The following is a 27,472-nucleotide window of genomic DNA, read 5'->3' as shown; positions in this document are numbered from 1 at the left end:
TGACCTGTCAGCACAGCAGTGTATTCAACTGGCCTCTGGTTGTCTGATGCAGCAGCTGTGCCTTGCAGCTGCCCACGTATCGTCTGGATACCATTACAGAGAATATCAGGTTTAGCCAGTGTGCCTAATATGCAGGAGGCTCATATGTATTCCTCATTCCATCTTCAGCTCCATAAAACTGGCTGAATGGGGCGTAGTTTGGCGATTTAGTAGAATGAGTGTGTATTTGTGTAAGCGTATTCGAGTGCATAGGTGTGATTGAGTGTGTGTGTGTGTACAGTAGTGACCAGGCACGTGTGAGTTGAGTTGTGTGTCAAAGCATCAACTAAAACAGATGTTTTTCTTCCCTCTGGACAGGCTGTTTTGTGTGTTTCTGACTTGCATTGAGAAAGAGGGATGAGGCCTCCTGATCCCTTCAGACCCACTTCATTGAAGAGGCCTGCTCCTCTGAGAGGTCTGCTAGGGTCAAAGGGTCAAGCTGTTGTTCCCCTGTTTTAGAAACAACAATCAGCCAACGGTGCTTAGGTTTATGTAGTAACTAGCGGTATTTACAGTGCGTGTGCATTTATGAATGTGGGAATGTAATACAAGCTAATGTCTGAAAATGCTTTGGGCAATACTGGTGTGTGTGTCTGTGTGCACGTGTGTGTGTGTGTGTGTGTGTGTGTGTGTGTGTGTGTGTGTGTGTGTGTGTGTGTGTGTGTGTGTGTGTGTGCAAGTGTGCTACAGCCTCTGTTACTCAACCAGATGTGGCTGATCTGAATATGGAAAGGCAATCATATTTTAGCAGCACGGATTCCAATGAGCCAGTGCTGACTGACACAAGTCATACCAAAATAAAGATTGGAACATAATAGGTGATTTAATAGCCTTAAAAATTGGCATCTATAAACTTAAAATGTCCTTTGATGTGTAGTGCCAAATGAGAATCTAAGGTAATTAATGAATAAATGAATCTACATTCATTTTTTTCATGTTTCAAAATATATCTCCCCAATTTCGTGATATCCAATTGTTAGTAGTTACTATCTTGTCTCATCGCTACAACTCCTGTACGGGCTCGGGAGAGACAAAGGTTGAAAGCCATGCGTCCTCCGAAACACAACCCAACCAAGCCGCACTGCTTCTTAACACAGCTCGCATCCAACCCGGAAGCCAGCCATACCAATGTGTCGGAGGAAACACCTTGCACCTAGCGACCTGGTCAGTGTGCACTGCGCCCGGCCCGCCACAGGAGTCGCTAGTGCGCAATGAGACAAGGATAACCATACCGGCCAAACCCTCCCTAACCCGGATGACGCTAGGCCAATTGTGCATCGCCCCATGGACCTCCTGGTCGCGGCCGGCTGCGACAGAGCCTGGGCTCGAACCCAGAGTCTCTGGTGGCACAGCTAGCACTGTGAATCTACATTTTAATAAATGTAACTGAAATAAAATTTTAAGTGAAATATAGAAAACCTTATGTTAGGTTGTTAATCGCTACTGGTGGGATGCTATTAGAGCACTCACACTCACCTCAGACAGTCCAAAGGGATCAAATAAAATAACAAATTATACAAATATGATGGTAACAACAGAACAAAATTACATCAAATAAATACATTTGGACTGGATAAATGAGAACCTGGGATGACCCACATAACCTTTCGTGTCAAAATTCTTTTTCAAGCCTGAGCAGCAAACACCAGCTGCTTTGACATCAGAAGTGGTAGCCATTGGTTACAGTACCGACCGTATCGCCATCTAGTGGGACAGTAAAGACAGTGCTACATGTGCTTCAATCTGGATTCAGTTTCATTTGTTTTTAAACATGGAACTCACTCCACCGTTTTCAACATGGTTTAATAGTATTGTATTTCACTTACTGTGATGCATTAGGGGAAATATTAAATTACACTGAACACAAATATGAACACAACATGTAAAGTGCTGGTCCCATATTTCATGACCTGAAATAAAAGATCCCAGAAATGTTCCATACGCACAAAAAGCTTATTTCTCTCAAATTTTGTGCACACATTTGTTTACATCACTATTAGTGAGCATTTCTCCTTTGCCAAGATAATCCATCCACCTGACAGGTGTGGCATATCAAGAAGTTGATTAAACAGCGTGATCATTACTCAAGTGCACCTTGTGCTGGGGAAAAATTAAAAGGCCACTCTAAAATGTGCAGTTTTGGCACACAACATAATGACACAGATGTCTCAAGTTTTGAGCGAGTGTGCAATTGGCATGCTGACTGCAGGAATGTCCACCAGAGCCGTTGCCAGATAATTGAATGTTAATTTCTCCACCAAAAGCTGCCTCCAACATAATTTTATAGAATTTGGCAGTACGTCCAACCAGTCTCACAACCACAGACCACGTGTAACCACGCCAGCCCGGGACCTCTACATCCGGCTTCTTCACCTGCGGGATCTTCTGAGACCAGCCACCCATACAGCGGATGAAACTGAGGAGTATTTATTTCTGTAATAAACCCTTTTTTGGGGAAAAACTCATTCTGTTTGGCTGGGCCTGACTCCCCAGTGGGTGGGCCTATGCCTTCCCAGGCCCACCCATGGCTGTGCCCCTGCCCAGTCATGTGAAATCCATAGATTAGGGCGTAATGCATTTATTTAAATGGACTGATTTCCTTATATGAACTGTAACTCAGTAAAATTGTTGAAATTGTTGCATGTTGCGTTTATATTTTTGTTCAGTATAAATATACTGTTACTGAAATGTATGTGAGACCATGCTAAAGTTGGTTTGATGTTGGATAGCCTATCTCTGGGGCTAGTGAGGGGCCGTCAATAAATTACACTGTAAGGTTCGGTGTTTATTTTCTTAGTCAACCTTGTGTTCTGTTTCGTTGTGTTCTTGAACGTAGCCCTGTTTCTTTGTGTTCTTGAACGTAGCCCTGTCTTTCATTTTCGTTCAATGATTTCACCTGTGTTAGTTACTCATCTGGTCTCATCAGCTCCTTATTTAGTTCAGTTCATTCTGTTTGTGCCTTTGTGAGGTATTGTTCATTTTGACTCTAGTAAGCCTTTTCCTAGCTTGTTTGTGAGAACCAGTTATAGCCTTCAGTCCTAGTTTTGATTCACCTGCCTGTTTTGCCTACCTGTGTATAACCATTGCCTGCCTGTGACCACGATTTCTGCCTTCTGCCAAGGCGTAATAAACACCTGCAGCGCTCTGCGCGTGAATCTATACCTTTTTCTCCCTGATTATTATTATTATTCATTCATTCATTCATATATATCAATGATGTTGCTCTTGCTGCGGGCGATTCCCTGATCCACCTCTACGCAGACGACACCATTCTATGTACTTCCGGCCCGTCCTTGGACACTGTGCTATCTAACCTCCAAACGAGCTTCAATGCCATACAACACTCCTTCCATGGCCTCCAACTGCTCTTAAACGCTAATAAAACCAAATGCATGCTTTTCAACCGTTCGCTGCCTGCACCCGCACGCCTGACCAGCATCACCACCCTGGATGGTTCCGACCTTGAATATGTGGACATCTATAAGTACCTAGGTATCTGGCTAGACTGTAAACTCTCCTTCCAGACTCATATCAAACATCTCCAATCTAAAATCAAATCAAGAGTCGGCTTTCTATTCCGCAACAAAGCCTCCTTCACTCACGCCGCCAAACTTACCCTAGTAAAACTGACTATCCTACCGATCCTCGACTTCGGCGATGTCATCTACAAAATTGCTTCCAACACTCTACTCAGCAAACTGGATGCAGTTTATCACAGTGCCATCCGTTTTGTCACTAAAGCACCACTGCGACTTGTATGCTCTAGTCGGCTGGCCCTCGCTACATATTCGTCGCCAGACCCACTGGCTCCAGGTCATCTACAAGTCCATGCTGGGTAAAGCTCCGCCTTATCTCAGTTCACTGGTCACGATGGCAACACCCATCCGTAGCACGCGCTCCAGCAGGTGTATCTCACTGGTCATCCCTAAAGCCAACACCTCATTTGGCCGCCTTTCGTTCCAGTTCTCTCCTGCCTGTGACTGGAACGAATTGCAAAAATCGCTGAAGTTGGAGACTTTTATCTCCCTCACCAACTTCAAACATCTGCTATCTGAGCAGCTAACCGATCGCTGCAGCTGTACATAGTCTATCGGTAAATAGCTCACCCATTTTTACCTACCTCATCCCCATACTGTTTTTATTTATTTACTTTTCTGCTCTTTTGCACACCAATATCTCTACCTGTACATGACCATCTGATCATTTATCACTCCAGTGTTAATCTGCAAAATTGTAATCATTCGCCTACCTCCTCATGCCTTTTGCACACTGTGTTATTGACTTGTTCATTGTTTACTCCATGTGTAACTCTGTGTTGTCTGTTCACACTGCTATGCTTTATCTTGGCCAGGTCGCAGTTGCAAATGAGAACTTGTTCTCAACTAGCCTACCTGGTTAAATAAAGGTGAAATAAAATAAAATAAAAAATAAACATGCACAATGTATATTGTGTATTGTCATTAAATGCTTTCAATATTTGTACGTGAATTTCTACAATTTATAGTTGATTTGAGGTTAAGTCATTGAAATTTGGAGCTATGGACATTGAAAAAATATTGTCCCATGTACATTGTGTAATGTACTGATCGTCCCTAACTAGCCCAAAAGAGATATTGAATGTCAAACCAAATTGATCATGGGCATTACAACCAGGTCTCATGCAGCTTCACTCAGAATGGATGATTAAGTGGATGCTGCCAGCTGTGGACATGTGGTTTGAAATAAACCCAACACGAGGAAAACTGTTACCCTTCATTCTGTGACATACCATTTTCTTCTGTCATCTCTCAAATCCTATTTACACTTTGTAGTCGATTTTGATACTGGAATATACTGTATGTTGCTGACTTATAATCGATGTCACATAGGCCGTTTTCAAGACGAGAAGTTGCTTTTCAGGAACAATCACTCTAAGTTCTGTGGGTTTGGTTATTGACAGAGGAAAATCTGAGATGTTTCTTACTGTTAGCAGGAAACAGCAATTCACCCCCCGCATATGCAGATCAAATCAAATTGGTCACAAACACATGGTTAGCAGATGTTAATGCGAGTGTAGTGAAATGCTTGTGCTTCTAGTTCTGGCCGTGCAGTAATATCTAACAAGTAATCAAGCAATTTCACAACAACTACCTCATACACCCAAATGTAAAGGGATGAATGAGAATATGTACATATAAATATATGGATGAGCGATGGCGTGCGGAATAGGCTAGATGGTGTAGAATACAGTATATACATATGAGATGAGTAACGTAGGATATGTAAACATTATTAAAGTGGCGTTATTTAAAGTGATATCTTTATTAAGTCTGTTTATTTAATTGGCCAGAGATTTGAGTCTGTATGTTGGCAGCAGCCTCTCTAAGTTAGTGATGGCTGTTTAACAGTCTGATGGCCTTGAGATAGAAGTTGTTTTTCAGTCTCTTGGTCCCAGCTTTGATGCACCTGTACTGACCTTACCTTCTGGATGATAGTGGAGTGAACAGGCAGTGGCTCGGGTGGTTGTTGTCCTTGATCTTTTTGGCCTTCCTGTGACATAGGCTTCTGTAGGTGTCCTGGAGGGCACGTAGTTTGCCCCTGGTGATGTGTTGTGCAGACCTCACTACCCTCTGGAGAGCCTTGCGGATGAGGGCGGTGCAATTGCCGTACCAAGCACTAGAGCCCATCGGGATGCTCTCGATTGTTGTGCATCTGTAAAAGGTTGTGTTTTAGATGACAAGCCGAATTTCTTCAGCCTCCTGAAGTATGTGTGGGTGGACCATTTCAGTTTGTCTGTGATGTGTACGCAGAGGAACTTAAAACATTCCACCTTCTCCACTACTGTCCCTTCGTCTCATCGTTGTTGGTAATCAAGCAGCCTACTGCTGTAGTGTTGTCTGCAAACTTGGTGATTGAGTTGGAGCATGGCCACGCATTCATGGGTGAACAGGGAGTACAGGAGAGGGCCGAGAATGCACCCTTGTGGGGCCCCAGTGTTGAGGATCAGCGAGGTGGAGATGTTGTTTCCTACCTTCACCACCTGGGGGGGCGGTCCGTCAGAAAGTCCAAGACCCAGTTGCACAGGGCGGGGTCGAGACCCAAGGTCTCGAGCTTAATGACGAGTTTGGAGGGTACTATGGTGTTAAATGCTGAGCTGTAGTCAATGAACAGCATTCTTACATAGGTATTCCTCTTGTCCAGTTGGGATAGGGAAGTGTGCAGTGTGATGGCGATTGCATCGTCAGTGGACCTATTGGGGCGATAAGCAAATTGGAGTGGGTCTAGGGTATCAGGTAGGGTGGAGGTGATATGGTCCTTAACTAGTCTCTCAAAACACTTCATGATGACAGAAGTGAGTGCAATAGGGCGATAGTCATTTAGTTCAGTTACCTTAGCTTTCTTGGGAACTGGAACAATGGTGGCCATATTGAAGCATGTGGGGACAACAGACTGGGATAGGGATTGGTTGAATATGTCCGTAAACACACCAGCCAGCTGGTTTGCGCATGCTCTGAGGACGTGGCTAGGGATGCCGTCTGGGCCGGCAGCCTTGCGAGGGTTAACACGTTTAAATGTTTTACTCACTTTGGCCACGGAGAAGGAGAGCCCACAAGCTTTGGTAGCGGGCCTTGTCCGTTGCACTGCATTGTCCTCAAAGCGTGCAAAGAAGTTGTTTAATTTGTCTGGGAGCAAGACGTTGATGTCCGCGACGGGGCTGGTTTTCTTCTTGTAATCCGTGATTGACTGTAGACTCTGCCATATACATCTCGTGTCTGAGCCGTTGACTTGCAACTACTTTGTCTCTATACTGACGCTTTGCTTGTCTGATTGCCTTGCGGAGGGAATCGCTGCATGGCACTAAGCAACCTAAGACCACTAAGCAACCTAAGACCAACCTAATACATTGTTCATGGCAGGTTCCAGTGGCCCCACCCCTGCATCTCTGACATAACCCCACCCCCTTCATGTCCAATGTCCTCTAACTACCAAGACCTTCCTCATGAATTATTCATGCCTGTGACGCCCAGCAGATGGCGTGTGTGATAGACGCTGAGCCAGCAGACTGTTCGTGAGGAACTGTAACTCATAGGCCTTACAGGTCACATTACACTCCCACTCCTCACATCTCACTGAATACCTTTTTATAAACAGAGAAACAGTTTGGATGGTTTGTGAAACATTTCTCATACATGAATTGGTGACTGCCAAAGATGTTTGGTCTAGCCAATGTAAAATATACTGAAATTCTCCCTCCTTTGGCCATTTGTTGGTAAATTGTACATAATTTGTACATAAATTGTTGCTACATGTGACATAATGTCCCTACTACTGCCTAGCAGTGAATGACATTCATGTAATTAGGTAATCATTTTCTGAAGACAAAAAACAATCAATTTATTTTAAAGCACTCTCTTTTCTGTTTATATATTGTTTTATTCAAAATCCTTCTTTTAAGATGTTTACACCACACAAAACACGTGTCACAACAGCCAAGGATGGAAAATAATCTATATTGAGTGTGTTAGGTCAGAGTTTGGCTTCTTGACCTGTGCTTTATATTAAAACAAAATGACGAAAAAAGTCATAAAAAAAACAAAAAAAAACACATGAAACATCAAACTGTTGGAACTGAAACTATTTACATATTGCCTTACAAATAATAGATTAAAGTTCCTGCTGTGTAAAATACCAGTACAATTATAAACTAACTTGCATCAACAGCAAGACAAAGATAAAAATTTACTTCGGGATGCGGTTCATTCCTACACTGAAGCGGTTTGACCTTAACTTTTTCAATATAAACATTATGGCCGTGCCCCTCTATCACCGCGACAACAACATTAATAGTCAGGTTACAGTATTTAAAGCTGTTAACAGATATGGCCTGTTGAACCAGAAGGAAATATATTGGTTTGCATCCGTTAAGGACAGATAAGGTTAAGGCCAAACCGCTAGGTTTGATTTAGAATACATATTTCCAGCACCAGTCCTGGAAAGCCACAGCTCTATGGCCCTAACAAATGTCGTGGTCGGTTTGCACATCAGTTGGAAATACAACTCCCCAGGGCTAACGCTGGTATTGAAACTGCTAGACTACTTTTCTGGATCTCCCAACCTCCCACGATTTAAAAAATTCCTAAAACAAGTCATGTACTGTGTGAGGGATCTAACACAGTCTTTGCTATGCTTACGGGAGACAGTACTTTCATTGATGGCTGGAAACGATCTGATACAAATGCATTGGGTTGGCTGGGGAGAAAGAGGAGACTGCTTGTGGCAGACAGTGATGACGGTAGAGGTCCCTAAACTTCCTGGTGCCTTTTTTTTTGTTGCCTGGTATGCCTGGCCGCCTGAGTAGTGAGGGTGGTTCTGTGTAGAGTGTTGTCCTGTAGGGGGCATTCTCTTCTCACCGTGGCCCAGAGAGGTAGATCAGACTTGGCTGGGCCATAGAGAATGATAGAGGCCTCTAGTGGCCAAAAGGCCGTATTAGCATGGGCAGCGCCATTGAAGGATTCCAACCTTTTTAATGTCGTCAACTGAGTAGGACTTCAAACTTCATTGGCTGATCCCTCCTGGAGACCATGTTGCGAGTCATCAGGAGGGATCAGCCAATCGTGAAGAAAATTGACTACTTTAAAATTGAGACTGCGCTGCCCATGCAGTCACAGATGCTATAATGGCACAGATACAAAGATGAGTCCTCTATCTCTTTGGGCTGGACTGGACTCTGGGCTGCCTGGCCTGTCATGGGTCTTGGAACGTCACTGGAGTTTTGTTGAACACGAATGTCAACGAGGGACAGCGTGGGCCACTTCTGTTGTGCGGATGGCTGGTCATTGTAGCGACAGCCCTTCTTAAATTAGCCCATAAATTAAATCCAGCCCCACCCACCCCCCTACCTCCATTAATTTTAGACTGCCTGCATATTGATGAGATTTTTGGGGTGGTAATTTAACTTAGAACGATGAACAAATTATTTGTTGATAAAATCTCCTTTTCGTATAGTATCTCATATATATATTTATATATAAAAGAAACAGCCTCTACAGTGATATCTATGGTATACAAAGAGAAACAATCTGCAAGATCACACTTTTTTGTGGTTATTGTTCTACTTGGATCTGGATCCAGAGGTTCGCAGGGGAAGGACAGGCCTAGTCGTCATCATCATCATCCTCCTCCTCCCCTTCGTCCTCAGCATCCCTCTTCCTCTTCTCCCCTTTGACTCCTGCCTTCTCCTCTGCACAGGACACAAGCCAATCAAAAAGTCAGACTTTGTCGGACTTTAAAAAAGGTGGCGACAATCACTTCTAATCAGGACCAAGTAAAACAGCAATCAAATCCAATTGGCATTTCCCTTCATTCTGAATTCGGCACCCTTATGATATTGTATCCACAGGCAATGTGGGAGTTGATACAAGATCCACCGTATGTTCCACCCACCGACAAGTCTCAAAAACACCAGAGGGGGAAAAACAAAAACACAGTACCACTAGTATACATCTTTTCAGTCACGTAACAAAGGCCACTTTGTAGACTGAATTACCATTAGCGAAACAATGTAGAGGCTAAGGAGTCCATTTTGGTTTAATGTTAATGCGGCTCTCTTACATCAAAGTCTACTTTCAAAGGATCCCCAAGGCCTCAGATCTACTACTTACGTATAATATTGTAGCTAAGTATTTCCCCTGGCATGTTATATAGGAAAGGGTTGATTTATACTCCTTGCACACACATGCAAGTGCGCTGCTTACTGATGTCATCTCACAGTAGGCACAGCTTCCCACTCAGAGTCCTGAAGGAGTAGTTCACATTCAGTGCATTTGGAAAGTTTTCAGACCTCTTGACTTTTTCCACTTTGTTGGGTTACAGCCTTATTCTAAAATGGATTAAATACATACAAATGCTCATGAATGCTCATGAATCTACACATAATAGGGACAAAGTGAAAACAGATTTTTAGACCTTTTGCAAATTGAAAAAGAATAACTAAAATATTACATTTACACAAGTATTCAGACCCTTTGCTATGAGACTCAAAATTGAGCTCAGCTCATCCTGTTTGATTCCATTGATCATCCTTGAGATGTTTCGGTCCACCTGTGGTAAATTCAATTGATTGGACATGTTTATATAAGGTCCTACAGTTGACAGTGCATGTCAGAGCAAAAATCAAGAATTGTCCATAGAGCAAAGAGACAGGACTGTGCAGTGGCACAGATCTGGGGAACATTTCTGCAGCATTGAAGGTCTCCAAGAACACAGTGGCCTCCATCATTCTTAAATGGAAGTTTGGAACCAACAAGACTCTTCCTAGAGCTGGCTTCCCGGCCAAACTGAGCAATAGGGGGAGAAGGGCCTTGGTCAAGGAGGTGACTAAGAACTCGATGGTCACTCTGACAGAGCTCCAGAGTTCCTCTGTGGATATGGGAGAACCTTCCAGAAGGACAACCATCTCTGCAGCACTCCACCAATCAGGCCTTTATGGTAGAGTGGCCAGACGGAAGACACTCCTCAGAAGGGCACATGACAGCCCGCTTGGAGTTTGCCAAAAGGCACCAAAAGACTGCCAGACTATGAGAAACAAGATTCTTTGGTCTAATGAAACCAAGATTAAACTCTTTGGCCTGAATGCCAAGAGTCACGTCTGGAGGAAACCTGGCACCATCCCCAAGGTGAAGCATGGTGGTGGCAGCGTCATACTGTGGGGATGTTTTTCAGTGGCATGGACTGGGAGACTAGTCAGGATCGAGGGAAAGATGAACGGAGCAAAGTACAGAGAGATCCTTGATGAAAACCAGCTCAAGAGTGCTCAGAACCTCAGACTGGGGTGAAGATTCCCCTTCCAACAGGACAATGACCCGAAGCACACAACCAAGACAACGCAGGAGTGACTTTGGGACAAGTCTCTGAATGTCCTTGAGTGGCCCAGCCAGAGCCCGGACTTCAACCCCATCGAACATCTCTGGAGAGACCTGAAAATAGCTGTGCAGCGACACTCTCCATCCATCCTGACAGAGCTTGAGAGGATCTGCAGAGAAAAATGGGAGAAACTCCCCAAATACGGGTGTACCAAGCTTGTAGCTTCATACCCAAGAAGACTTGAGGCTGTAATCGCTGCTTCAACAAAGTACTGAGTAAAGGGTCTGAATACTGTCATATTTCAGTTTTTTTTTTCTCTTGCAGAAATGACTAAACCTGTTTTTGCCTTGTCATTATGAGGTATTATGTGTAGATTGATGAGGTACAAAAACAACGTAATCTATTTTAGAATAAGGCTGCAATGTAACAAAATGTGGAAAAAGTCAAGTGGTCTGAATACTTTCGGAATGCACTGTATACACATGGGGACTTTAGCCGCGTTCACAAGGTAACAAACTAAATGGCCTGAACCATCTCTGGATTACTTGTACGCAACCTGCAATACCTGTAAAGCCCAAAGATTTTATCTGCCTACTGTGTAGGGAGGACTCTAACCTTGTTTTAAGTGTCGAAGCTAGACCTAGCTTGGCTCCAAAACACACAGATAAGTGACAAATGAATAGTCACACAGGGCTGAGGAATAGATCAATAGAAGTCAAACCCTCCCGAGTCAAAGAGCCAGTTATTGCCACAAATTGAGTAACAGCCAGCATGGAGCCGATGTCAATAGAGATTTTGATGATTGATTCCAACAGGAGATCTGTGACAGACAAACATATCTGCCACTTCCAGGCTAGAGTACTTGGGTTTGATTACTAGTGACAGGTCAACACAACAATTCTTGTCCTCACCTTCTTCCTCCTCCTCTGCGTAGTCGTCATCATCTTCTTCGTCCTGTGTGTGGAGGAGGAGGGGGGGGTTAAGATTCTTTAAATTAAGCGTCGACTCGAGTCGCCGGATGTAAAACATTATGACGTTTTGGATAAAACATGAGACATTTCAGTCGTCTCACCTGGATCCTTTCCTTCATCAGGTAAGAGAGCCCAACCTCTCCTCCTTCCTCCCCCTCCTCATCCTCATCTTCATCATCGTCCCCTGTGGGCCCGGCTCCATCCTCCCCCTCATCCTCGTCTATGAATGAAGAAGTATTTTGTTCAAGAAAGTTAGGCTGAAACATCACCAGCCCCACCGTGTGGTTGTGTTGTGGTAGCCATGCTCACCGTCGTCATCTGCCTCTGAGTCAGGGGCCTCGTTGTCCTCCTGGTCGAAGCCGTCCAGGTAGGTGACCTGAGGCAGCAGCTCAAAGATGCTCTCACGGTACTCCTCCAGTGTGGTGATCTCACAGTTAAACAGGTCCAGGCTCTTCAGGTTCTTCAGATTTTGCTGTGGTTTTAAGAAGCAGAGGTTAGAGCTTACCAGACAATACTTATTAACAAATTCTCTCCATGCACACGGCTGGCAAGCATAGCCACATATCTCCTTGTGAATGGCATGATTAGTTTAGAAATATATATATATTTTATAGCAATTTTTTCATCAAATGCAATTCTACAAATGTTGCCATGGGGCAGAGAGAATTTTTTGCAGTTTTAAAGAATTTCCTGCAATTCCACATATTTTGCCATGACTTATGCCACGTTAATGATATGAGTGAAAGTGACTAACAAAATCAGTAGAGGCCGCCTGGATGTCAGAGGCACAAGTAATGCGTGGGTTGACTCATAACCCGCAGTCCACGCCTTCATATCCTCGAGGCGGACGGGTTTAGGGTCATTAAATATTGTGCGGATGGCGGACGGCTGAATCAAGAGAAAACAATACCTGAAATTCATAAATTGTATCATTTATTTTACCAGGTGACTGAAAACACATTCTCAATTTACAGCAATGACCTGGGAAATAGTTACAGGGGAAACAATGGGGGATGAATGAGCCAATTGGAAACTGGGATGATTAGGTGGTGATGGTAGTATGAGTGCCAGATTGGGAATGGCCTCCATAAATGTAAGATGTTTGGAACCACCAAGACTCTTCCCAGAGCTGGCCACCCGGCCAAACAGATTAATAGGGGGAGAAGGGCTTTGGTCAGGGAGGTGACCAAGATCCCGATAGTCACTCTGACAGAGCTCCAGAGTTCCTCTGTGGAGATGGGAGAAACTTCCAAAAGGACAATCATCTCTGCAGCACTCAACCAATCAGGCCTTTATGGTAGAGTGGCCTGGCGGAAGCCACTCCTCAGTAAAAGGCACATGACAGCCCGCTTGGAGTTTGCCAAGAGGCACCTAAATTACTTTCAGACCATGAGAAACAAGATTCTCTGGTCTGATGAAACCAAGATTGAACTCTTTGGCCTGAATGCCAAGCGTCACATCTGGAGGAAACCTGGTACCATCTCTGCGGTGAACCATAGTGATGGCAGCATCATGCTGCGAGGATGTTTTTCAGTGGCTAGTTAGGATCAAGGGAAAGATGAGCGGAGCAAAGTACAGAGAGATCATTGATGAAAACTTGCTCCAGAGCGTGCCAAGGGGACAACGACCCTAAGCAAACAGCCAAGACAACGCAGGAGTGACTTCGGGACAAGTCTCTGAATATCCTTGAGTGGCGATAGCCAGAGCTCGGACTTGAACCTGGTCGAACATCCCTGGAGAGACCTGAAAAGAACTGTGAAAAGATGCTCCCCATTCAACCTTTTATTAACCAGGCAAGTCAGTTAAGATCAAATTCTTATTTTCAATGACAGCCTAGGAACAGTGGGTTAACTGCCTGTTCAGGGGCAGAACGACAGATTTGTACCTTGTCAGCTCGGGGGTTTGAACTTGCAACTTTCCTAGTCCAACGCTCTAACCACTAGGCTACCCTGCCGCCTCTGACAGAGGTTGAGAGGATCTGCATAGAAGTATGGGAGAAACTCCCCAAATACAGGTGTGCCAAACTTGTTAGCGTCATACCCAAGAAGACTTAAAGCTGTAATTGCTGCCAAAGTTGCTTAAACAAAGTACTAAGTAAAGAGTCTGAATACTTAAGTATATGTGATTTCAGTTTTTTATTTTGAATAAATTAGCAAAACAAAATGTTAAAATTGTTTTTGCTTTGTCATGTTGGGGTTGTGTGTGTAGATTGATGAAGGGAAAAAATGATTTAATCCATCTTATAATTAGGCTGTAATGTAACAAAATGTCAAAGGGTCTGAATGCACTGTATCTAACTATAGAAAAGTTGACTAACAAATAGCCTACCAAAATGTCGGAAATTATAAATAGAAACATATCTAAATCAGGCAACAACAAAATAAACTGCACCCACTGTTAAAAAATTGTTCCGTCGTCTTTGATTGTAGCCTACAGTACATTTTCTATATTAGTGGGTTAGGGTCGGGTGCAAGCCATAGATATTCACTTTATTACATATCGTCGGGCGGTTGCGGATGGGTTATTAGCAATTGCGGGTGAACAAACAGCTGACCCGCAGACCACTACTGTGCAGGTGCCGTGCATGCAGGTTGATATTCGCCCATAATTACTACGAGTTTAGATAGCTGGCTAGAATATCTTACCTATCTAAAAATGGTTAGCTGACATGGCTAATTGTGTGAATGATAAAAATTGCCGATCCACAACATTTCTAAATGGCACCTTGTCTATTCTACCTCAACAGTAAGTTGAGACCCTGACTTAATTCCAAAAGAAGCCTTAACGACCGGCCCTGAATAGACTTAACGACTCAACTAACCAGGGCCTCAACGTTGTTCAGCCCCTTGATCTTGTTGCCACTCAGGTTTAGATACGTCAGGTTGGGGCACTTCTCTGAAAGGGTCTCCAAATGACCTGAGATGTTGTTGTCACTCAGCTCCAACTGTGAGGAAAGAACACACAATTTCCTGATGAATCGTTTGAAAAAATGTTAATGCTCCACATCAAAATACTGGTCATTGGGAGTAAAGCCAGAGTTTCTTATAATTCTGCAAACTAAATGATTTTGATTGAGATAATCGATTGCTCAAAAGGATCCAGCTTCCCTAATCACCTTGCGCAGCTTGGGCAGAGAGGGTAGTTTGGCCAGGGAGATTAGTCCAACGTTGACCATGCTGAGGAATTCCAGCTCCTTGAAATCATCCGTCAGGCCCTCTACTTCACCATCACTGGTGCGGCAATTATCCACCACCAGTTCTTCCACCTGTAGGAACAGTAATCAAGATCAACTGGACACTTGACAATGAGGTGGTGCATCAAGAGATTTCATCCTGCACATGTTAATGAATGAAACCAAATTAAATGCATAGCTAGTTTGTTACATTTTTTCTTCTTCTTTGTTTGTTTGGGTTAATTCACCATGTCACTTTGTAATCTTATTACATGTTGATTGGAAAAGCTGACCCTTGACCTAAAGTCCGCTGTTTCCTGTGAGAGCACACGCCTTTTCAATTATTTTCTGCTTGAATGCTTTGTAGTGTGGACACAAGGCGGAGGACCTGTCTGAAAAACGACGTGGCTGGAGTAGCTAACTAGTTACAAGGCTTCAAAAGAGGTAACAAAATAAAAATGTGCATAAACCCTGGGTGACTGACGGTGGACGCTGTATTGAAGCCAACACAGCCATCTTGGCACTCACAAAAGAATTTGGAAGCTATAGATATGCATTTTTTTTAAACATTTATTCTATTAGACAACTTAATGCATACTTTTGAATTATATTATGTGAGCTAAACATAAAACAATTATGAAAAGATATACACTGAGTTACAGTTGATATAAGGAAATTCAATTGAAATAAATTCATTATGCTCTGGGAATACAGATTTGCATCTGTTGGTCAGATACCTTTAAAAAAAAAAAGATAGGGGCTTTGATCAGAAAACCAGTCAGTATCTAGTGTGACCACCATTTGCCTCATGCAGTGAGACACATATGCTTTGCATAGAGTTGATCAGGCTGTTGATTTGTGTTGATTCCTGAAGTCAGCATGAGAATTGCACGTAACCTCAAAACTTGAGACATCTGTGGAATTGTGTTGCGTGACAAAACAACAGATTTTAAAGTGGCCTTTTATATTAGTGTTAATGCTACAGTCACCACTAAAACAAAAATACATGTAATGGTGTCCTTGAAACATTTAATTGAAATACTGTAGAATTACATTCATTCCTATTGAGGACTGTTCCTACTGGGGAGTGCCAATATGACCGAACAGTGACATCAAAGCCTCGCAATGGCCAATACATAACATCAACAATTAAGGTTTATAGACATAATTGGTGCTAACCCATAGCAAGCCCTAGTTATCGTCTAGCAGCTCAACATTTGTTAATGACAGGTTAGCTAAGCTACAGTGGGCAAACGCACTAGCTCGCTAACAAGGTGTCTAGCTAGCTGGGGAGCAAAAAAAAGTAATCCTAATTTCCTAGTTTTTACCCATTGGGTAAACATGTTTGCTTATCATGACAGGTGGGAATATTTTGCTATTTAGTTAAGTTATTTGGACAGAAAATAGGAGACATTGAGTCTAGAAGCGATGTCAGCTAGATAGTAGTCATGCTAGCTAGTTAGCTAAAAACAATTGTGACAATGATTGTCGTGGTTGACACATTGTTAAGAAATTGAACGATAGTTTTGTACAATGTACTATGTTTATATCAGCATTTGTGGGATATTTTGGTTTTACTACGTTCAATCTTCTCGGTGTGATGGTTGGGATAATGGGACATTTCGGAGTACAACGCATTTCTCATCCCTGGATTGAGGTACGTGTCTGTGGACACTCTGCGGTGTCTTAATCTACACAGTTGCTGGTTTGAATCCATGTGCCCATGAGCAAGGTCCTGGTAAGAAGAGGGGTGGGGGCGTATGCCTTATGGCCAACGTGACATGGTGTGATGAAAGAAACATACAGGAACTCAAATCCTTCTGTTCACCTGATTTAGAATTCCTCACAGTCAAATGTAGACCGCATTATCTACCAAGAGAATTCTCTTCGATTATAATCACAGCCGTATATATCCCCCCCCAAGCAGACACATCGATGGCTCTGAACGAACTTCATTTAACTCTCTGCAAACTGGAAACGATTTATCCGGAGGCTGCATTCATTGTAGCTGGGGATTTTAACAAGGCGAATCTGAAAACAAGACTCCCTAAATTTTATCAGCATATCGATTGCGCAACCAGGGGTGGAAAGACCCTGGATCATTGTTACTCTAACTTCCGCGACGCATATAAGGCCCTGCCCCGCCCCCCTTTCGGAAAAGCTGACCACGACTCCATTTTGTTGATCCCTGCCTACAGACAGAAACTAAAACAAGAAGCTCCCACGCTGAGGTCTGTCCAACGCTGGTCCGACCAAGCTGACTCCACACTCCAAGACTGCTTCCATCACGTGGACTGGGAGATGTTTCGTATTGCGTCAGCCAACAATACGCTGATTCGGTGTGCGAGTTCATTAGAACGTGCGTTGAAGATGTCGTTCCCATAGCAACGATTAAAACATTCCCCAACCAGAAACCGTGGATTGATGGCAGCATTCGTGTGGAACTGAAGGCGCGAACCACTGCTTTTAATCAGGGCAAGGTGTCTGGTAACATGACTGAATACAAACAGTGCAGCTATTCCCTCCGCAAGGCTATCAAACAAGCTAAGCGCCAGTACAGAGACAAAGTAGAATCTCAATTCAACGGCTCAGACACAAGAGGCATGTGGCAGGGTCTACAGTCAATCACGGACTACAGGAAGAAACCCAGCCCAGTCACGGACCAGGATGTCTTGCTCCCAGGCAGACTAAACAACTTTTTTGCCCGCTTTGAGGACAATACAGTGCCACTGACACGGCCTGCAACGAAAACATGCGGTCTCTCCTTCACTGCAGCCGAAGTGAGTAAGACATTTAAACGTGTTAACCCTCGCAAGGCTGCAGGCCCAGACGGCATCCCCAGCCGCGCCCTCAGAGCATGCGCAGACCAGCTGGCCGGTGTGTTTACGGACATATTCAACCAATCCCTATACCAGTCTGCTGTTCCCACATGCTTCAAGAGGGCCACCATTGTTCCTGTTCCCAAGAAAGCTAAGGTAACTGAGCTAAACGACTACCGCCCCGTAGCACTCACATCCGTCATCATGAAGTGCTTTGAGAGACTAGTCAAGGACCATATCACCTCCACCCTACCTGACACCCTTGACCCACTCCAATTTGCTTACCGCCCAAATAGGTCCACAGACGATGCAATCTCAACCACACTGCACACTGCCCTAACCCATCTGGACAAGAGGAATACCTATGTGAGAATGCTGTTCATCGACTACAGCTCGGCATTCAACACCATAGTACCCTCCAAGCTCGTCATCAAGCTCGAGACCCTGGGTCTCGACCCCGCCCTGTGCAACTGGGTACTGGACTTCCTGACGGGCCGCCCCCAGGTGGTGAGGGTAGGCAACAACATCTCCTCCCCGCTGATCCTCAACACTGGGGCCCCACAAGGGTGCGTTCTGAGCCCTCTCCTGTACTCCCTGTTCACCCACGACTGCGTGGCCACGCACGCCTCCAACTCAATCACAACAGTGGTAGGCTTGATTACCAACAACGACGAGACGGCCTACAGGGAGGAGGTGAGGGCCCTCAGAGTGTGGTGTCAGGAAAATAACCTCACACTCAACGTCAACAAAACTAAGGAGATGATTGTGGACTTCAGGAAACAGCAGAGGGAACACCCCCCCATCCACATCGATGGAACAGTAGTGGAGAGGGTAGCAAGTTTTAAGTTCCTCGGCATACACATCACAGACAAACTGAATTGGTCCACTCACACAGACAGCATCGTGAAGAAGGCGCAGCAGCGCCTCTTCAACCTCAGGAGGCTGAAGAAATTCGGCTTGTCACCAAAAGCACTCACAAACTTCTACAGATGCACAATCGAGAGCATCCTGGCGGGCTGTATCACCGCCTGGTATGGCAACTGCACCGCCCTCAACCGTAAGGCTCTCCAGAGGGTAGTGAGGTCTGCACAACGCATCACCGGGGGCAAACTACCTGCCCTCCAGGACACCTACACCACCCGATGCTACAGGAAGGCCATAAAGATCATCAAGGACATCAACCACCCGAGCCACTGCCTGTTCACCCCGCTGTCATCCAGAAGGCGAGGTCAGTACAGGTGCATCAAAGCTGGGACCGAGAGACTGAAAAACAGCTTCTATCTCAAGGCCATCAGACTGTTAAACAGCCACCACTAACATTGAGTGGCTACTGCCAACACACTGTCAATGCCACTGACTCTACTCCAGCCACTTTAATCATGGGAATTGATGGGAAATGATGTAAATATATCACTAGCCACTTTAAACAATGCTACCTTATATAATGTTACTTACCCTACATTATTCATCTCATATGCATACGTAGATACTGTACTCTATATCATCGACTGCATCCTTATGTAATACATGTATCACTAGCCACTTTAACTATGCCACTTGGTTTACATACTCATCTCATATGTATATACTGTACTCGATATCATCTACTGTATCTTGCCTATGCTGCTCTGTACCATCACTCATTCATATATCCTTATGTACATATTCTTTATCCCCTTACATTGTGTATAAGACAGTAGTTTTTTGGGGGAATTGTTAGTTAGATTACTTGTTCGTTATTACTGCATTGTCGGAACTAGAAGCACAAGCATTTCGCTACACTCGCATTAACATCTGCTAACCATGTGTATGTGACAAATACATTTGATTTGATTTGATTTAACCCAAATTGCTCCTGTAAGTCGCTCTGGATAAATGACAAAAAAACTTTTTTTAAATTAATTGTAAGGGAGACTCAGAGTCCTGGAATGTAATTGCGTGAATGCTGTAGGCATGGATAAATGTCTACAAACGAGACTGACGGACAGCTTGTATCTCATACCTGTTTAGCTAGCTAGCTACTTTTCATTGTCGCAAGAAGTTGTGATCACCGTGACATTGACAGGCATGAAACATCAGGTGCCACAGTCTGTTCAGTAAAAAGTATTAATATTTAGTTTTAACAAGTTTAACAGGATAATTCCAAAATGTGTATTCATAAATTGAGTCCGTTTTTTGTGTACTATTTCATCCAATTGTGTACTATGTCGTCCATTTCGTATGATACGTTACGTCCTGCAATTTTAAAAAAATGTGTACAATTGGTACGATATTATATGAATCCAATTTGTACAAGATGTTACGAATGTGTTGTGCTTAAAGATCCCGGACTACATCTTTAACTTATTTGGGACTGGGGGGCAGTATTGAGTAGGTTGGATAATAAGGTGCCCAGAGTAAACTACCTGCTACTCAGGCCAAAAAGCTAGAATATGCATATAATTAGATAGACAACACTCTGAAGTTTCTAAAACTGTTTGAATGATGTCTGTGAGTATAACAGAACTCATATGGTAGGCAAAAACCTGAGAAAAAACCCAACCAGGAAGTGGGAAATCTGAGGTTTGTAGTTTTTCAAGTCATTGCCTATCGAATATACAGTGTCTATGGGGTCATATTGCACTTCCTAAGGCTTCCGCTAGACGTCAACAGTCTTTAGAACCTTGTTTCAGGCTTCTCCTGTGAAGGGGGAGGGAATGAGAGCTGTTTGAGTCTGGTGTCTGGCAGAATACCATGAGCTAAATCATGCACGCAGCCGTGAGAGGTAGCTGCGTTCCTTTTCATTTCTAAAGACAAAGGAATTGTCCAGTTGAAACATTATTGAAGATTTATGATAAAAACATCCTAAAGATTGATTCTATACATCGTTTGACATGTTTCTACGAACTGTAATATAACTTTTTGGACTTTTCGTCTGAACTTTCGCCTGGACTTGCCCGCGCCTCGTGAGTTTGGATTTGTGAACTAAATGAGCAAACAAAAAGGAGGTATTTGGACATAAATTATGGACTTTATCGAACAAAACAACAATTTATTGTGGAACTGGGATTCCTGGGAGTGCATTCCGATGAAGATCAAAGGTAAGTGAATATTTATAATGCTATTTCTGACTTTTGTGACACCTCTTCTCCTTTGGAAAATGGCTGTATGTTTTTCTGTGGCTAGGTGCTGACCTAACATTATCGCAAGGTGTGCTAAAGCCTTTTTGAAATCTGACACAGCAGTTGCATTAAGGAGAAGTTTATCTATAATTCCATGCATAACACTTGTATCTTTTATCAATGTTTATTATGAGTATTTCTGTAATTTGATGTGGCTCTCTGCACTTTCACCTGATGTTTGTTTGAGACAATGCATTTCTGAACATAACACATCAATTTCAAATCAGGTTCTTGGACATAAAGATTAACTTTATCCAACAAAACACACATTTATTGTGTAACATGAAGTCCTGTGAGTGCCATCTGATGAAGATCAAAGGTTAGTGAGTAATTTAATCGCTATTTCTGACTTTTGTGAGCCCTCTCCTTGGCTGGAAATGGCTGTATGGTTTTTTGTGACTAGGCACTGACCTAACATAATCGTTTGGTGTGCTTTCGCCGTAAAGCCTATTTGAAATCGGACACTGTGGCTGGATTTACAAGAAGTTTATCTTTAAAATGGTAGCGTCCCACATATCCCAGAGAGGTTTTAAGAGACTGATAACAAGAAACGTGTTATTGCAGTCGAGATAGGACAAGTATATCTTGCCCTTTTACACCATCTCAGATATGTTATCCCAGACTGTACTAACAAGAAGATACTAGGAAGAGAATCTCTTGCGGAGGGACCAAGTCCTCCAGCATTATAGTTAATCATCTTCCGAAAATGCACTCTCGCCTCACTTTTACTTACACCTACTTCTTGTTCTGAGGGAGAGGAACAATGCAACTAGGTGGGACGCTTTTACTGCAGAGGAGCGGGAGTGTGGTCACCTTTGTTATTAATAGCCTATTTCCTACACCACCTGATGGGCACCTTTCGCGACTGTCAAAGCTGGAATTCAACGAGATAAATTGCACACAGCAACACCCTCTCATGGAAGACCTCTGCTCTTAACTGAAACAAAAACTAGGTGACCAGTTGTCCAGTTCTACGTGGGGAGAATTTTGCAGGTTTAAAGCTTATTTCCTACAATTCCTACAATATTTCCTACAATCCTATTTCCTACAATTCGGAGCATAAGAGTAATTCTGCTTCATGTTTTCATTTTTGTCATACTGGTATCATCACAGCCCTAGTTGTTATCACCAATGCTGGCCAAATGAAAATGTGGCTTTGGTCAGAGAAGAGGAAGAGAGAGGTCCAACTCGGCAGAAAGTCTCTCCCTCCAGCAGGTGGCGTTTTTTTATTGTTTCGCCCACCAAGCATGGAGTTTGGTGGACAACGACTCCCAATGTTAGGGCGGAGAAACCTCTCCTCGATATATCTATCATCTTTGCTATGGTGTGTTCCGCTTGCGACTAGCTACCTCAGTTCTTAGTGAGTGGGGAACTATTGTGGCAAAAATCAAAATAACACCCTTCTCATTGACTTCAGTACCAAATAATACAATACAGTGACTAATAAATGATTATTGATAATAACAACACTACAAAGTTTTAAACGTGGTAGACAGGGTCTCAAATGCATTCTCAGAACCATGTTTGTTTCAGCACCCTCTTACGGTACAAAGCTCCGCTGCTACAAGGCGTTGAGATGATGTGCAATCAGTATGTAGTTTCAGTTGTGGTAGTCAGTCATTTTTTTCTATACTTGGCAGCACAGGGGCCTTGGAGAGCCTTGGAGGGCCTTTTTTGTCTATAGGCACTCCTCGGCTGGTTGTTCGGGTGTTGCACAAAATAGCACTGTACTTGTACCAAACAGGGTTGTGGTCAATTCAGAAAGTACACTGGAATTCCAATTCCCTTCAATGCTTTTCAATTAGGAAAATGTGGAATTGGAATTTGGTTTACTTTCTGAATTGACTGGAATTGAAATGAATTGACCCTAACCCTGGTACCAAGTTATATATGGCAAAGTGTTTTAACAATGTTTATTTATCACCAACAAAATGTGTATACAATGTGTATATAAATCGTACCACTAAGATTTAAATAACACGCTCCTCAAAACCAGAGATGGCATTGTCACTGTCTTAGCCTGGTTGTATCTTCAGTAATACCTCGATTGAACGAACAGTTCTGTGCGCATCATCTCGATATTGTCGTCAAGAGAGGAACATCAGTTGAGATGTAGCCTACATCCTATAAAGAAGCATCTGCACAATGGACTTCACTGCCGAATGCACAGCAGAGTTCTGTAACTATAGAAATTGTAAGAGAAATAGATTTGCCGAATGAAGGCAAGAGTCAGTGGCATGAATGAATGGGTTTTGTCCATCCTCAGACAAGCTCTGTCTCTGAGGGTTGGGGGTTTTACTGTAGCCTATCTACTAAATAGAGGCGGAGGTCTGAGCCCCGCATGCCATCTGCCATATTATTTAAAATCTGAAAAAACGCAGAGCAGGACCACAAACTCTGCTACACTTGAATGCGTGTATATATGTATGTATGTATGTATGTATGTATGTATGTATGTATGTATATATATACACACACCTTTTACAAAGAACGTCGTCGTTTCCTACAGAGGAAAAGCCTGTTGTTACATAATCACTATCACATGGAGGCGAAAGACAACTTGCTTTTCGAGTACAGTAGGCTATTTAAATGGCCGGCTGGGTGAGTCGCATAGGCTATAGGAAATTCGTTTGGAAGTAGACTTTCTATATTTGGATTTAGGCCTACTATATAATACGCATAATTTATCCATTTGCGTGTGTCTAAATTGAGATAAACCGGTTATAGCCGTCAAAATGGGCTCGTGTATAGATGCAACAAAATGACTTCCACTCCCCGCACGTCAGAAATAGGGCTCAAAAGCCTGCACTGTACAAAAAAAACACACACAAAAAAACTGCTACACTGACGCCACCGTAGTCAGTGCCTGCGCGTCTCGCTTCGAGAACGGTCAACTCGCGTGCGTGCTGGTTTTAAATTGCGTATACATTCTTGCAGGCGTTGTTCATATAACATCGAAGTATTGATGTTAACATCCAGTGGAGCTTTAAAAATACTATGGTAAAAGAAATGGTTATTAGCTAAACCCATTCGATTAGTAAAATGTCCGCTCAGAGAAACCAACCAGCTCGTTTGTGCCATTTGGTTAACCCGGTAAAACCGGTCAAAAGGCTCGTTACGCATGGAAAGCTTACGTTTTTACATTAGACTTAAATAGTTATTTGCATCGGCATCCACATGGAATAACACCAGGGAACTTTCAAGACAAACAAATAAATCGCGTCTCAAAAGTTATTTCACATTTCCACGGCAGTCGTGAATTCTCTGTATTTGGATTAGCCTGCTGTACTACAGGAGTCAACACGACGTCACCGGAGCCTTATTACGATGTTATTGGCTTTTCACAATTGAATTACTCTCACAACAATAGCATAATGTTCTTCAGAATTATGTCCGCTCCGCCACCTTGAACGTTCAATGGATCTCTGGCCGGGCGCGAGACAAGGAGGATGATATCAAAGGCAGTGTTGCAGATCTATAAAAATGTTATTAGAATCACAAAGCGACCAAAATTGCTTTGTGGATATTTGCAGTTCATCATTTTTGTACAGCAACCAACATATATTGTGATATGACGAATAATCTGAATCCCCAAAAACAAAACAAAAACTTGTAATCGGACTCGCATCCTCTCTTGTTGTCCATGTGCAGAGCCCGCTCTTCTCTGGGTTATCGGCTCGCATAGTTATCACCTCATTTTTAAGATAACTTACCTCCGCTGGTGTCCTATTCCTCAATTCTAAACTGATCCTCTTCTTCATCTCCATTATTAATAAAATATAAAACACTATGTTAACGTAAAAAAAATGCCAATCAAATTTTCTGAAACTCCAGTGCTTGGACCCACAGCTCAGCTTTCTTGGATGGCCACAATTCTCTTACTGATCCTCCATGATACTTCGCACCCAGCCCCCTCTATCAAATCCCGCCCTGTGGAGTTCTTGATAGGCCAGTCCTGTCTTCCCTAATTTTAATCGGATGATCGACACACCAATCAAACAGATCATGCCGATCAACATAAACCGCCGGAGGTGATTGGTTGTGATTGCGCGCGCAGTAGATTTAGATGGGTCAATGCGAACGTCAATATCTTCATTTAAACCGTCGGGGGTCGTCACTAGTTAGCACAGCCACAAAGTCATAATTATGGATAAACCACGCCCATTTATAAAATGTATCGTCTTAACCCTAATTTTAACCACACTGCTCACTGTAAACCTAACATTAAATTAAGGCCAAATGCCTAATTTTTGTAGCCAATTTTGACTTTGTGACTGTGTCATCTGGCGGAAACCAAGATTAGAGTGGCTTCCGATCCGACTTTTCTTTGACCTTTTATCCCCTGGACAAAAAATCCTGATGCTTCTGCACATGTGCGGTTCACGTTCTGCGCATGTGTTTAAATTCTACTTTACGTACAGGCTGTGTTCGAGAAGATCAAAACCGTAATGTATCATGGGTAAATTGTGACTGATTGATCTACAAATAATAATGAGTACTAGTTATTTATGATACAAGGTTCTTTGTAGATCAGTCAGTCGGAGGTCGCCTCTACTGTCGGCTACAAACAAGCCCATAGCCTCTGCTTAACCAGAGATCTGTAGCCTACATATGTAATGATGAGATGCTCATGTCTCCACCCTAGCAATGAGAGTCGTTGTCCCATTGCGGGAAGACAGAATAATCACAGAGAAACGCTTTGGTCTTATTTTGGACAGATTTTGGTACGAGTGAAAACTCTCGCTTCATCTCTTCCTCTCTGGCTCTACTCGTAGAGAACAGGCTACTCTGGCAATGGTGTTAATTTAATAAAGTTAGATCAAAGCTGAATCAATGGGCGCATTCGAGCAGATCACTTATGTCAAATTGGTGACCCAATGGTCACGCCTTCCAGAGTGTGTTGCATTATGGGGATAAAATTGTCCGACTTGCGACTACAAGACAACTGCATGAACTTTACAAAGAAATATGTGATCAAATGTCATTAAGTTTTGACTGCAGTCTGCTGAAAATCTCTGCAGTTGCTCTTCACCAACTTTATCATGCATCCATCTTTAAATATATATTTTATTATTAACAGCAAATCAATACAAAAAGTACATTGGGGAACACAAGTATATATAAAGAATATACAAAGGACAATTGGGATAGGTGGTACAATATTATTGTGCAGCCATCACCTGCATAGAGTACCATAGTATCAGTCATAATACCCCTAAAACCTAGCGGTCAAACAAAGAAATTGTTCCAATTGTTTTTTTCACCATTCATTTTCCCATAGGGGATTTTAGAAATACTTACAATAAGGGCTGTGTTTTGTGTAGGCTTACCCTGGTGTGACATTTTGATAACCATGTTCATCTCTTTAGGACAAGGTGACTTTTATCAAGATATTTGCCTGTATTTACCCCCTAAAAATGAAATGCTAATTAGCTGCTAATGTGGCTATCATAAAGAACTACAAATGCCATGATGATCTGGATGAAACTGCCGAATAGAGGCAAAGGTAAGAATCTCTGGATTAACTATCCAATGTTAGTCATTCATAAATTGGCTACATAAAAAAATATATAATTTCTTTGAACTGTCTTGTGCAAGTTTTAAACTGACAATACCTGTTAGCAAAGGTGTCAGCTAGAGATGACTACGGAATTCATAGTCTTGCATTATGTCTACTTTGACGCTAATTAGCATTTTCGGATCTGAGCGAAGATAGAGCTGAATATATTGATTAAAGTCGCTTTGGAGAGAGTGAGATGGTTATCAAAACGTAATGCCAGGGTAAGCATACATGAAACACATCCCTTGTTGTTGTTTTTTTGCATGGTTATCAAAACGTAAGCCTACACGAAACACAACCATTAAATTCCCTATGGGAAAAATGAATGGTGTAAAAACTATTGGAGTCATTTCCGTGTTTGACCGCTAGGTTTTGTGGGTATTATGACACCCCCACGGTGGGGCTCTATTGTCAACCAATCATTAGGATGTTTTTGTTTGCTCACGCAAATGTGTCCAAAGACATAACTGAAACAGGAACTAACTTCGCATGACTCATGTACACAGTGAATATGTGAATGTGATATTTGAGTCTCTCACCAATTGGTAGTACAACGTACGCAAATGTATTTATATATATTTTAAAACACTACAAAGAAAAACTGATAAACAATGGCAGCAATGCCATGTTGCACTGAGCCTTGCTGTTGGAAAACCACATCAGTGTTCGACTTTCGGCTGTCACAGATGCATCCCCCCGACTTCACTCCTGGACTTTCGTCTACTCTAGTCGTTTGCTTTTGCCTTACCAAACGAACCCACTGTCTGCAAGATCGAATCATAATAGTATTCTACATAACATAACCACATATTTGGTTCTGTTATGTAGAATACTATTATATATAACAGAACTGAATATAATAGCGTATTATTACTTTACTCTAAGACAAAAACGCTACCTCATTTCCC

The 27,472-nt window shown here is 42.8% G+C and overlaps 1 protein-coding gene across 1 annotated transcript; it reads right to left on the bottom strand.

The window, feature by feature from the left end:
* Window positions 1–7,392: 7,392 nt before the first annotated feature.
* LOC109907472 (acidic leucine-rich nuclear phosphoprotein 32 family member E-like) lies at window positions 7,393–25,051 on the bottom strand. The gene is made up of 7 exons (XM_020505447.2): window positions 24,718–25,051; window positions 14,968–15,117; window positions 14,674–14,796; window positions 12,162–12,324; window positions 11,954–12,072; window positions 11,793–11,835; window positions 7,393–9,259 (listed from the first exon to the last, which is right to left on the bottom strand). The coding sequence occupies exons 1-7, from the start codon at window positions 24,769–24,771 to the stop codon at window positions 9,174–9,176; spliced, it is 738 nt and encodes a 245-aa protein (XP_020361036.1). The 5' UTR covers window positions 24,772–25,051; the 3' UTR covers window positions 7,393–9,173.
* Window positions 25,052–27,472: the final 2,421 nt, after the last annotated feature.

This window comes from Oncorhynchus kisutch, linkage group LG17, assembly GCF_002021735.2.
Source record: "Oncorhynchus kisutch isolate 150728-3 linkage group LG17, Okis_V2, whole genome shotgun sequence".
Taxonomy (NCBI): domain Eukaryota; kingdom Metazoa; phylum Chordata; class Actinopteri; order Salmoniformes; family Salmonidae; genus Oncorhynchus; species Oncorhynchus kisutch.
Note: the sequence above shows the minus strand (reverse complement) of the source record. Positions and strands in the feature narration are given on the sequence as shown.

Coding starts and splice junctions, on each gene's coding strand:
- LOC109907472 (XM_020505447.2), bottom strand. CDS start 24,771: ATGGAGATGAAGAAGAGGATCAGTTTAGAATTGAGGAATAGGACACCA. Junction 12,073..12,161: donor CTCAGAGGCAGATGACGACG/GTGAGCATGGCT, acceptor CTTCATTCATAG/ACGAGGATGAGGGGGAGGAT. Junction 9,260..11,792: donor CGCAGAGGAGGAGGAAGAAG/GTGAGGACAAGA, acceptor TGTCCTGTGCAG/AGGAGAAGGCAGGAGTCAAA.